This window comes from Fukomys damarensis, unplaced genomic scaffold, assembly GCF_012274545.1.
Source record: "Fukomys damarensis isolate Sample0158 unplaced genomic scaffold, DMR_v1.0_HiC HiC_scaffold_3, whole genome shotgun sequence".
NCBI classification, from domain to species: domain Eukaryota; kingdom Metazoa; phylum Chordata; class Mammalia; order Rodentia; family Bathyergidae; genus Fukomys; species Fukomys damarensis.
The window spans coordinates 30,354,520-30,368,084 of NW_022900915.1; the positions used below are offsets into that span (position 1 = coordinate 30,354,520).

Here is a 13,565-nt window from a genome sequence, read left to right on the forward strand (position 1 = left end):
TTTCTTTTTTTTTTTTCTTTTTTTTTTGTTAATTCCTATTTCCCAGTTCAGTATATGCTTCTGAGTTTTTCTTTTTTTTTTTTTAACATATCCTGCGCAAGATACTAAATCCCAAATTATATGTATTCCTTTTGTTTTAAAAACTCAATATACTACTTAACAGGAGCTTTAATAATTACTTTCTGTGCAAAAGACGTTACCAAATTAAAAATTTCACAGAGCCAGGCTAAGGCTAGGTTGTGCATGCATCATGTACTCCCACCTGCTCTGGAGGCTGAGTCTGGAAGATTGGAAGTTCAAGTCCAGCATGGACAATTTAGTGAGATCTTATCTCGAAAAGGATTGGGAATGAAGTCCAGTGAGTGGTAGAATATGCCTAAAATGCATGGGGTCCCGGATGGAATCCCCAAAACCATGAAAAAAAAATCACATCTCACAAAAGGATGTTTAGTATGGGTTATTTAGACTTCATTTTAACTGATGAGGGTTAAGAGAATTGTACATGACTTAATTTTCAAAGGGTTGATTTTTGTATATAGATATAAGGTAGTGTGTAGACAAATGTAAATGTGAAATTGCCCATTTGTTATGTTTGTTTTAAGTAGTTGCTTATTTAATGTCTTCATGAATGGTGGGTTATATCCATTACAGTTCTCTGTTTAAAAATAAGAGTATGTCTTTGTGGAAAGGGATAGAGAAAATATTTTTCTATGGGAAGGTTTAAGACAGAAATGTAGTTCTAGTGGGTGCAACATATATGTGAGTTTGCGAGATTTAGTAGGAATAAAGAATTGGGACCTCATCCTAAGCCCGCAGAATTCAGAATCGTTATTTTAACAAGATTGTTAAGTTATTCTTTATATGTTAAATTCATATTCACTTGGAGCCACAGTTACTGATATTGTTACGTGTGGACTTTTGTTTCCTGGGAACCTCCCAAGGTATAGTGTCATGGGCCATGACAGCAGGAAGCTAAGTGAATTTCATTTCTTTAGAAACAGTAACAGTGACAACTAATGATTGTTGAGCTTTTATTCTGACTGAACCAGGCATGTGTATGTACTTAAGACATTGAGCATTACATGAATTACGACAAAACTGTGATATTTGCAGTGTTAACAATTACCACTTTTTAGAAGGAAAAACTAGGTGTATAGACAAATTTTAAAATATTTTTTAAACTATTAACTAAATTGCAGATTTCACCTGGATTTTGTGTTTGCATTAATGCTATTTTTCTGTTCTTGGATTTAGTCTGGAGTCCTGATTTAGTTGTCATATCTCTTCAGTGTCCTTTGATACATGTGATTTTTCTCTTTGCTTATTTTTCCTTGATCATAAACATTTTGAGAAATACTTGGCAGGTATCTTGTAGAAGGTCCCCAAATCTGGACATGTCTAGTGTTTTTCTTAGGATAAACTAGGATTGATTTTTAGGAAGAATATTAGAGAAATAAAGTTCTCATCACATGGTGTGGGGCACTGATATTAACCTTTATCGCTTGGTCAGGGTAGTACTTGCCAGGTCTCTCCACTGTAAAATTAGTATTTATTTTCATATTATTATTTGGACACAAGTTATTCTTTGGTTTCAAGTCACTGTGTAGCGTCCTCTCAGTGGAGTTGACTGGTAGTTAAGCTCCATCTCCTAGTTGGAGTATCTGCACATATTAATTGGAATTTCTGCAAATAATTCTTTATTACATCATATGTATACACTTTTGTATAATTTAATACTTTGTTTTATAATCCATAAGCTATTTATTTTGTTGCTCAAATTAATCAAACTTTGGACACTGGAAACCTTTTCAGGTTAGCTTCTGATTCTTTTATGCAGTCCATGTTTTGTTTTTTAAGACTGGCTGCAGACTGGTTTTAGCTTTGTGGCAACCCTCTTGCCTCGTGCCTGCCTCCACTCCAGTGCTGGGATTGCAGGCATGTACTGCAAAGCCCAGCTTCTCGTCCTTTTGCCTTAGAATAAGCCATTCTTCAAAGATTGTAGAATTGTAGCGTGTTATTAGAAACCAAGATTTGAATGTTGAATGTGCTCATCGTTACTCAAGTATTCCTGCTTCTAGGTCCTCTCAGCCAAGTAGACAGAACTAGGTGATAGGTGTATACATACTAAACTCTGTATATCTATGTATTAATAGTTATTTCTGCATCTGTCCATCTGTATTTGTATTAAGGTAAACATAATTTCATACGGATGTCTCCAGTTCAAAGCCTATACCATACCATAAGGCTCATTCCAGTTACTGCCTTACTGTTTTATAACCTGCAAGTGCAGCAGTGAGAAACTGGTTCCCAGTACCTACCAGCCATGCACCCATACATCCAATCTAATATGTAGGGAAAACAGTTTTAGAATTTTTAGGCTATGTCCGCAGGCGAAATTACCAACTAGAATACAGTGTTTTGGTCACAGTATACTTTTATATGTAGCCTTACACCTTCTGGTCAAACCACTGTTTTTCAAATCTACTCATATTAGCTGTTTCCCTTAGCCTCTTCAGGGTGATTGTCATAAAGATACGTTTCATCTGTCAGTCTGCATTTCACTGTAAGATCTTCAACATATGTGTTTCGGTCTGTGGTACGTAGTTCTGTGGGTTTTGTCAAACACCTAGACTTGTGTATCCTTCACCCCAGGGCTCTACAGAACAGTTTGTTTAACCTACAACATTCCCTCATGCATCTCAAAGTTATAAACTGACATTTATAATGATTATTATAATCTCAAGGTTAATAACCAAGAGACAGTTTATATATGCAGTCACTTAAGTGTGTTCAGATTTATGAGGCCATGTAGGCATACAAGTGAAATGAAAGAAAATGGAATTTAAGTTACTGGAGTGATGCAATGAGCTGTATGGAAAATTTTCATGGAGCACTTTAATTTTTCTAAATTTAATGATCAAACAAAAAATCCTTTGGAAAGAAAGGAAGAACAATTGATGTGTGTTCAGATGAGTGATGAGGGTAAAGGTTTTTGTTTCCTGATAATGTGTTCAAGTCCTCTAAAACAGACTGTATTGGACATCTTAGCTTTGTAGTTCTTTGTCCTGAAGTTCATTCAGTGTTATGCTGAAATTTTATGTGGCTATCTGGTTGAAGAAAGAGAAATAAGGAATCATAGTAGAATTTAACAAAAAAGGCTAGCTATTGGAGTGTATTCTCCCATCTGAATGTAGTTAGAAAGACCAGTTTTAGCGAGGGACCCCAGGAATCTATTGTACCAGAATCATCTTGTTATAAAGGAGTAACTGAGAGTTGCTGTTTATAATTGAAAATACATTATTATCTGTCACTGCAATGAGGTGACTGCTTAGTCCGAAGTCATCAAGTGAATAACTACACTTAGAAATTTCTTAGTGTGTGTAGATTATGTAAGATCAGAATCAGTGCTGAGGTTAAAATACAAAGTTCTGGAGACAGAGTTCTGTCCATTCAGGGATTTCTGGAATTGTCTTTAGTATTTGTCAGAGCTGAGGCATAAAGAACAAGTATAGTGGGGTACTCTTTTTTATTTTTTTAATAAAAGTGACTTTTAGTAGCTACTTCTCAGCTGTACAGTTATTACTTTAGAAATACAGTTTATCATTAAGAGCTTAGATGATTGACAAACTACTTAATATTGTAAATTCAATGGAACACTTAATATTCCAGTTTCTCTCAAATAGCCTTCACAGATACATGTCAGGTGAACATGGTAAACTCAGATACAAAATCTGTTTAGTTCTGGTGTATAATTTGATCATAGGGAAAATGGTTGACTTCCACATTAATGCCAGTAAAGTAAAGGTTTGATTTTCCTGCTTTTTGCCCTTTTCAGGACCACTTAAAGCCCTGGTAATCTTACATTTTATGTGTTTTGAAAGTGTCTTGGTAATGTGGCTTTTGGGATGGTGAGATATTTCTGTAGATTTAGGCAAAAAGCAGAGAGTAATTTAACATAAAGGCAGATGATGACCGTAGAAGACAGTGAATGCTGTCATTCAGAGTTTTTATGTAAAGTTGTGGGATCATTGGAAATAGTGATGTTATAGATAGTATACGGACTATTTATACTATGTCTAAAACAATTCTTTTTTTGCATCTGAGGTGAGTTATTATTTTTGGTACTTCCCTGAACTACATTCTCAGCCTCCTCCTGACCCCTGTTTTAAGATGGTCTTGCTGAGTTGCTAAGTGTCCCAGGGTAGGCTCAAACGTGGAATTTACCTACCTCAGCCTCTCTAAGGGCTTCTGGCATACATGATAAGTATGTGCCACCACACCTGGATTAAAATTACTGTCATTTGCAGCAGCATCTGCAATACTTCTTTCACAGTTTGAAGTAGACTAAATTCTGAATTATGGTAGTGAAAGGAGGAAGTTTGGTTTGACAGGAAAGTTTGTAGTAATTACAGTTGGCTGTATAAATGGATGCTACAAGTACAAAGAATCCTTCTCTGTTCTGGGTTTAGTGTGTGTTTTTTATCAAAGGATTTACCTAAGAAGCAGTAGTTTATTTCATATACTATGTTGCTTATACAGTCCATACCTTGACACTTGACTGCTTTATCTCATTGAATTTGGTACTGAGTGAATTTTGACAAGAAAATACTGTCCTGGTATTCGTTTGTTTTGGTACTGAACATGCAAGCCTGAACTTATTGGTGTAAGTTGCCTCTTGACCCACTATACTTTTCCAGCCCAGTTTGTTTTGTACTTGTCATTTTCAGTGCAAGATGCACCTTCTGAAACCACTTAATGAATACCAAAGTGTCACTGTATCAGGTTTTTTTTTTTTGTTTTTTTTTAGTAAACAGATGGAATTTGTTCTTCTATGCTGCATACTTCCATGGGTGTTTGCACTGAGTTGAAAAATCAAATTACATATAGTTTTCTTTAAAATTACATCGTGCTGCCTGCTTCTTTCCATGTTGTTTCCTCAGTTATGCTGAACTGGATGATAGATAATGGTCTATAAAAATAACTAAAGTGAAGCTCCCAGTTTAACGAATTTTAGAAGTTCATTAGAGACATATATAAGTAATTGCAATACTGTAAAAGAATAAAATACAAAATATTGGCAATAGGAGCAGTGACTTGTGCCTAGGGAAATAGGAGATGGTTACATATAGGACATATTTTTGAGTAGTCTTAAATCAGTAGGAAGCTGTACCAGTTTCTCCCAAGTAGCAGCATTCTCCAGATGGGGAAAAGTCCAGGGTTGTAGGTACCTATGCTGAGCTTGAATCACTCCATTTAGTTTTGCCTTAATTTCTATTTTCTCACCTCTAGTTACTCATTGAGGAATTGATTCATCTCCCATCGCTTCTCGGCCTTTTGGCTAAGATCAAGTGTAGGAATTGATTCATCTTATATCATTTTGATTACACAAAATTGTTTCTCCATGGCTTTTTGTCTTCAGTAGAAACCCTTGAGGGTTTTTCAAATCCTTGTTAACTGAGGCGAGCGGGTTCAAATTATATATGTACAAAACCCATTCTTTCAAAAATGTGGAATAAACAGTGCAGTGCATTAGAGAAACAACACACTACTAGAGACTGCAAAACACAGGAGGTTAGGTGTAGTTACATCTTTTTCACTGTCAGATAAGTGAACTGTACCCTTTAAGATTATACAGATACCCTGGCTAGTGGTACATTTTGTTGGCTTTGATATTATCCGTGTTTGTCATTTTTTTTTTTTTTAGCCCCCAAAAAGATGAGAATGGGGAAGAGGATATAAGACAAGCCATCTCATATTTGAGGCAATGATTTCATATATCTCATAGCCAGGCTTGCACATGCCAGAAACGAAAAGGAACCCAAAGGCAGAACAGTAAGCTGTGAGTAAACAGCATAGCACAGGGGGATATTTGAAGAGTTTTAGGACAACAGATTGAAAGGACAAGACTGTGAAATTAGAATGGAACTAAGAATTTGGCTGCGTCTAGAATTAAGAATGTTAATTTTGTCATTCATGCTGAAACCCTAGAAGGGTTTCCTCTGAAAACTATCTAAGAAAACTCCTTCCTTAGATGCACTAAGGGCAGTTTTTATTGTAAGAGTAAAATGGAACATAGTATGAAGAACTGAGTTGTATGATTAAATTTTTGTCTTAAGTGAAATATGAGAAAGGTCCATAAGCTTCAGTCAGCTAACAAATGAATTAAATTTTTTGTGTATTAGATATTTGGGGAAGGTGACTCGTAAATTCGAGTATATGGATCATCCATAGGAACTGGTGATACCCAGATTTAGACAGTTGTGGCTGTGAGAAGTGGACTTTTTTCATATTTTTCAACAAAAGTTTCTGCTTAACAGTTTTAAATTAGATGAGTTTAAGGAAGGAAAAAACTAAAGACGTGTAGAGGCAGCAAAGCCTAAAGAAAAAAAAAAAAAGAATTTGTGTGGAAGATGTAGGCTTACACAACTTTCCAATAGAGAGCAAGAGGAGATAGCATTAATCATTTATTTGTAAATTTACAAGTATATTTTGAAAGTCTGTCAGATAGAATACTAGAAAGTAGGGACATACTTGTTAAGTAAAACACCCCGCTGCCCATGTTAGTTTACATTAAGCATGTGTTAAGTGCCAGGTGCCAAAAGTAGTCTGGAGAAGGAAGTCTAGGAAAATCAGGAACTTGCACTTGCCAGGCAGGTGTGGTGCCAACTGAGCTAAATCCCTGGCTCTGGAACATCTGATATATTACAATAACCTTGATGTTATTGGAAAAGAACATTTATTTCTATGCTAAAAAAACATGTGCAGATGTGAATTTCGAGCACTCTCCCCATCTTTTTCTGCTGTTGGCTAGAGACTTTGAAGGAGAATCAGAAGGGTCATAAAACAGTACCTTCTTATTGAGACCTACCATTAAACAGCTTTCCCAGCAGTACATGTTGACCTTTTACTGGGGTCTCACTTGTCGTAACATAAGACAAGTGGCCATATTTAGCTGCAGAATAATTTTTGGATCTCCATTACTTAGAAAAGAAGATATGCTGAGTTAGCTAGCACTTTCTTAGGCAAGTCTTAATGTACAGTTAGTTCCCAGTTTCTTTTCACATTCATCTTTTCAGGTTTCTTAAAGAAAAGATGTTTACAGTTCTTGTATTTATGCCTGCCTAGGTTGACCAATTTATAGAATGACTAAGCAAAAGATGCTTTTCTTTTGTGTTACTCAAGACTAACAAATACGAGGGAAAAAATTTTTTTAGAAGTATTCCACTAATAATGAAAAAATAGTATATTGGGTAAATGAAGAATGATAAAATATTAGGATTTACTGCCTCTCGTTAACAGATAAAACTGTGATTATCAGTGGCTGCTAAAAACATTAGGTATTAGGTGATGGAGAACTTTGTAATTGAAACTTAGTCAGGGATGAAATCCTGAATGGCCTCATCAGTGTTGGAACTTTGAAAGGCTGAAACTTAAAAGAAGCTTAGCTATGATCAGATTTTTATTTTCGAACATTCGTAGCAGTAGGCTGAAATTAAACTTAAGAATGAGCTTTTCACCTGTTTTAGTGCATTGTTTTATAGAGATTTTTTTCCTTAAAAAATGCTGTATTTTTTTCATTTTTTGAATTTCTAAGTGAATTGTATGAAACATTACATGATTTCAAAACTGAAGACTGATTTCAGTCCTTATTGCCTGGACTAACTAACTTCTTCCATCCATGGGTAGCCATTTTTACATTAGTTGTTGGTTTATGCTACCATTGTTGCTTTTTTGAAAGTACAGTATATAAATACGTAAATATTCCCCCATTCTTTCTTGTACAAAGGGGGTATTCATACTGTTTTTTATCTTGCTCTTTTCACTTAATATCCTTGGGATCATTCTTTGGACAGTAAAGATAATGTTTGCTGTGGTAGCTCATGCCTGTAATCTCAGTACTGAAGAGGCAGAGGCAGGAGGATTGGACAGCCTAGGTTACACAGTAAGTAGCAGGACAACCTAAGCTAGATAGCAAGACCCTGTCTAGAAAATATATTTCTTACTCTTGTAATATTTTTAAATTTTATTTTTTAATATATAAAAATTATATGTATTGATGAGGTCCCATGTGATTTGATACACGTGTAGATTGCATCATGTTAAACAAAATTATCTGAAATATAAGCAAAGACACCTCCATCTCTTCTTAACTAAAGAATAAGTTTTATAGCATTGTCTTTTAAGTATTCTCTGTGATTACTTCATCAGACTTGGCTCTGTATGGATCAGTTGTCTTAAATGTAGCACAGAATGATACTTGCCAGTTTACAGGACTTACTCAGAGTTAGAAATTTGTTTGTTTTTTAATGATAAGGACTCTGACTCACCTCATGTCTCCCAGCATCTAACACATGAATAGGTTTTGGTGAAACTTATGGAGTAAATAAACAGTTTTTCTTATCTAGTGGGTTAATACGAAGTAAAGTTGTTTGTCAAGAAAGTATTTTTTGATATCAGTGCTAAAATGATTTTAAAAGGTTTTAAGTCAAATATGTCAATTTTTCTTTCTCTTTTAAGTGAATGGGCCTATGCTATTTTGGGGCCTCAGAATTATATGATGAGAAAGTAGAATAGTGGCAAAAATGACAGTGGCATGAGTCTATAATACAGGCAAATTTTTTGATTACTGTTTCTATGAACACCTTATGTTTCACTAGGTTTTAGAACATGGGTACTGTTGTCTATACTTCAAATATTTTAACTTTAACTTGTGGAATCAAAATCCTTTCTGTAAACTTTTGTTTGTTTCTATGTTAAAAAGTCTTAAGTCCTTAACTAATTCTATGGTCTCTTTTCTTAGAGCAATTCTGCCACCTGGTGGAATTTTTTGAAAAATAAAGAAGAGAGTATAAGGCTTTTATTTTGTCAGGTATACATAAGTTAGTTACCTGTGGTTTCTCTTGAAGCTAAATGAAATCATTGTGAATGCTAGATCTACCTTATGTACCGGAAATTTAATTTTCAACAGTTCAGATTTTAAAGCCATGTAATGGTCTCCAAGATAAAAAATATTTCATAATGAGTTGGTTAGTCCAAACCATTTCTCTGCTACCTTGGACAAAGAATTAGAATGAGAAAAAAGCTTTTCAGTGAGGCATTATTGTTTTTTCTGTGTTTAGAGATTAGGAATTACTAGAATTTGCTATTATTTCATACTTATCTATGGATCCATTTAAATTTAAAGGATTTTTCTCACAGCATTACTAATTTTTAAAAGTAAATTATATTTTATAGCTTGATTATAATTGCATTCAGTTGATATTACAGAACAGAGATGTCTTGAAAACAACTAGGAGTTACAAATAAACTTTACCTTTGCCTGGTACTGTAAGAATTTCAATAATTTAACCTTTTTAAAGTTTGTACTTTATAATTGTTACATCTAGCCTTAGGGTCCTGTACTTGGTAGGTTTTGCTCATTATCTCGATCTTATTGCTTAGGCTTTAGCTAAAACTATACTAAGTGTATAAGTTACTCTAAATGAAGATTAATTTTCTATTTCCTTGGTCATAGGCAGTGCTGTATGAAATGTTTAATCATTTGAGACTTTACACCGATTTTTAAGAAAAATTAAATTCCTAATGAATTTTATTTACGGTCTGTTTATTATCAAATTGTAGCCCATCAGATGATGATTCTGGGTCGGCTTCAGGCTCTGGATCTGGTTCGAGTACTGGAAGCAGTAGTGATGGAAGCAGTAGCCAGTCAGGTAGCAGCGACTCTGATTCTGGATCTGACTCAGGCAGTCAGTCTGACTCTGAGTCAGATGCATCACAAGAAAACAAAGTTCAAGCAAAGCCACCCAAAGTTGATGGAGCTGAGGTAATATCCAATGAAAAGTAAATTTCTTGTATTAATTTGAGTAAGTTTATAGAAATATTGAGTTACTTTTAGTGATTCTGAAACTTGGGGCTATGTTTCTGTAGAATAGCTTAAAAGAGAAGCAATCTATAGTTACAGATGAGCAAGTATAAAATGCACACTTACATGATAAAATTTTCTGCCTCTTTTTGAGGCAGAAGTTTAAGTTCATAAGTGTTTACTATTGTGGATAAGAAGGCTTTACAAGATCTACTTTCAAAGGTGGTACTTTATGGTTAATAGCAGGAAGATTTATTAGAGCTCTGCTTCCTTATAGGTAATTGGGAAAAGAGAGTAAGAGCTATTTTGTTTGGAGAAAAAAAAGCTAGAAGCTAAACTAAAACCTGTCCATACTTCATGTAGCTTGTGCTCTGTTACTCAAGAGTATCAATTCATATTGAGATAAGAAGCTTGGGCCAAAACTATAAGTCTACATGCAAGTTTCGTCATGGAGAAAGTCTTGCCCCATCATCAAAGAAAAAGTCAACTGAGCTAATGTGCATTGTGACCTAGATTTATGATTGATATTCTGAGTCAGGCTCTTTATCTTTACTCACACCGATAAAACAGATAACTGCATTAGGAATAGCATTAGTAGTAGCATATTATCAGGTTTTTTTTAATTACGTTTATTGGTACATTTAAGTATACAATACGATGACATTCATCTTTGGGAATTTGTACCTTTATGTGATGTATCTTGGTTCCTATTTTTTTCCCTATTTCCCTGTCCTTCCTTCAACCCCTCCAACCTTACCTATTTACAAAGACTTTGTTTCCATTTTTTCCTTTTCTCATATTTATTCCCTTTATCAGTTTTTAAAAAATAATACCCCCCATGACTATTACCATCATCTGTGGAACTCAAAGTACCCTCAATTGCTTATAGTTAAAACTCAACATTTGATTTTAATTTTATTACAATGATACTGCATTATATGTAACATGAATAAAGAAAATCATTTATTTTTTGGCAGGAATAAATGGAATTATTAATAAGCTGGTTTTATTATATTCAGTATCCCAAACATTTCATCTTTCCCTCAATGTTTTCTTTAGCAGTTTTGGAAATCTAGCCCTAGTATCCTTGCTGTTCAGAGATCTGCAATGCTTAAGAAGCAGCAGCAGCAACAACAGCAGCAGCAGCAACAGCAACATCCAGCCTCGTCTAATAGTGATTCAGAAGAGGTGAGTTTCCATTATGAGCTGTTTTTAAAGTTGACATAGTGCCTAATCTTTTAGTATTTATGAAACTATTAAAAACATTTAGCCTTCAAAGACTTAAGTTTGAGATACCTGCATTTAAATATATGTATGAAGAATTTTGAAATATAGATATATCATTTATTTTTGCTTCAAGGGATTAATCCAAAATAATCAGTTTATGAGCCTTTGCCCATCCTAGCAAAAGAAGAAATAAACTAAATGTGAAATATGGAGGAAGTAATTGTGATGCATGCATACACATGTATATATAATACATGAGTTATACTATTAAGTTACATTTGTACAGAATATTAACATAAAATTGTTTTAAAATATTTTTGTTTTTAATTGACACAGTTATTGTACATATTTGTGGGGTTCAGTGTGATATTTCAGTACATGTATACAATGTAAAATGATTGGATGAAGATACTAGTCACATCTGTCAGCTCAGACCTTTTCAGCATTTTTGTGTTTGGAATTTTCAGAATCATCTCTGCTATTTGGAAACAATTCATTGTCAGCCATAGTTATCGTACCATGCTATAGGACCTTAGAAGTTAATGTTCCTATCCATTTATACTCTTTTACCCTTAACTGTCTTCTCTCCATCATTCCCTCTGCCACATTCTTTGAAGGCCTAAAAATCACTATCCTATTCTCTGCTTTTCAGCAAGATCAGAACATCCACACATAAGTGAGACGGGCTGTTTGTTTTTTTGTGCCTGGCTCATTTCATTTAACATAATGACCTCCAGTTCCATCCATATTGATCCAAATGATAGAATTTTATTCTTTTTTTTTGCTGAATAGTAGTCAAGAGTGTGTGTGTGTGTGTGTGTGTGTGTGTGTGTATCACATTTTCTTTTTTCTCTCTGGATATCTAGATTGATTCCATATTCTAGCTCTTGAATAATGCAAAATTATTGGCATCGAAGTTTCAAAAGAATAGATTACAACTAGAAACTGTGCAAGCATATATGTGTGTGTGTACAATGCAGTCAAGAAAAATTTATCTAGAGCCAGATGTGGTACACATTTGTGATCCCAGCACTCTGGCAGGCTGAGACTGGAGGACCACAGTTTGATCCCAGCCGAGGCAACTTAGTGACTTACTGAGACCCTCAGGCTGGAGATGTAGCTCAGGGCAATGGCAGTGGCAGTCGCCAGTAGCACAACAAAAAACAAAATACTGATCTCATGGTGAAGAAAAATGTTAGTTCAAAATTTAGCATATAGACAGCGAGGATTCCATCTGATATCCAGGGCAACAGTGATGGTCACCAGAGATAGATTTTGGGTTTTGCCCAAAATGCTGATGTGATTATTTACCTGATTTCATTGTTAATTTACAGTAAAATAAATTAGTTATTTTAAGCTAATATAGAACACAGATACAGTTGCTATTATTAGCAAAACAAGTCTTGCATAATTATAGCAAGTAAAATTTTGTTAACATGATTAAGTTATAACCATTCCTGAATGGCACTGACATTTATTATTCCCTACAGGATTCTTCTAGCAGTGATGATTCTGATGACTCATCGAGTGACATCAAAAGGAAAAAGCATAAAGAGTATGTCATTTTGTTCCTCTCAGGAAAATACTGATGGTTTTGTATTTATGAAAATTGTTGCCCAAAAATAGACTCTTCTGAATTCTTTATTCATGTCATTTTAAAGAAAATTGAAGCTGTTAGCCCTTAATATTTATCTTTTTAATATACCCCTTAAACTCCTATAATCCTCTCCCCTACATATTTATAAATTTTAAAGATCTGCTTAGTTCTAAATTTTTCTTTTTTTTTTTTTGGTACCGGGGATTGAACTCGGGTCTTTGCACTTGCAGGCAGCAGAACCACTGAGCTAATCCCCAGCCCTAGTTCTAAAATTTTAATAGCTTGAGAAATAGAATTTTAGGGACCACAGGATTATTGATGATTTCAGTCCTTACTATTCATGTGCACATGAAATTTACTTCATTTGCAAAATAATTTAGAAGCTTACTATAATTGCCTAAAACTCTTGACAAAGTATTGTTTTAAATTCTTGACTTATATACAATTAACAGTGTTTAGTTCCCCCCCCCTTTTTTTTTTGAGACAGGGTCTCACTATGTGGTTGAGACTGACCTGGAACTCACTATGTAGCCCAGGCTGGTCTCAAACCCACAGGGATCCTCCTGTCTCAGCCTCCCGGGTGCTGGGATTACAGGCGTGCGCCACCACACCTAGCCCTTTTTTCTTTTGTTTTTTAGAAACACTCAATTTTGTCTCATTTTTCTATTTGTCTTTGATATTTTGCACAGTCACTTTGGTATGCCTGTTTGGAATTTATTACTTAATTTTTGCACAGGATTTGGGTATCTTTAATGTGAAGATTTGTATCTTTTGTTTGTTTCTGGAAATTCAGTCATTGTGTTATTTGGATATGTTCTTTCTTGTTCTATAATCCCCTTAGGTACTTTTATTAATAGATGTGTGTTGAATCAGTTTATC

General features: G+C 34.6%; 1 protein-coding gene and 1 pseudogene across 3 annotated transcripts in view; both read left to right on the plus strand.

The window, feature by feature from the left end:
- Chd1 (chromodomain helicase DNA binding protein 1) overlaps positions 1 to 13,565 on the plus strand; it is a 76,774-nt gene that overhangs the window by 20,081 nt on the left and 43,128 nt on the right. For 2 of the 3 annotated variants that reach the window (XM_010603351.3, XM_010603349.2), the window contains exons 3-5: positions 9,622 to 9,823; positions 10,922 to 11,050; positions 12,580 to 12,644. In XM_010603351.3, the coding sequence (XP_010601653.1) occupies positions 9,622 to 9,823; positions 10,922 to 11,050; positions 12,580 to 12,644 (396 nt within the window). The remainder of the gene's footprint in view (positions 1 to 9,621; positions 9,824 to 10,921; positions 11,051 to 12,579; positions 12,645 to 13,565) is intronic. The other variant, XM_010603350.2, reaches the window with a different exon arrangement.
- Positions 5,319 to 5,450, plus strand: LOC117287498 (annotated as a pseudogene).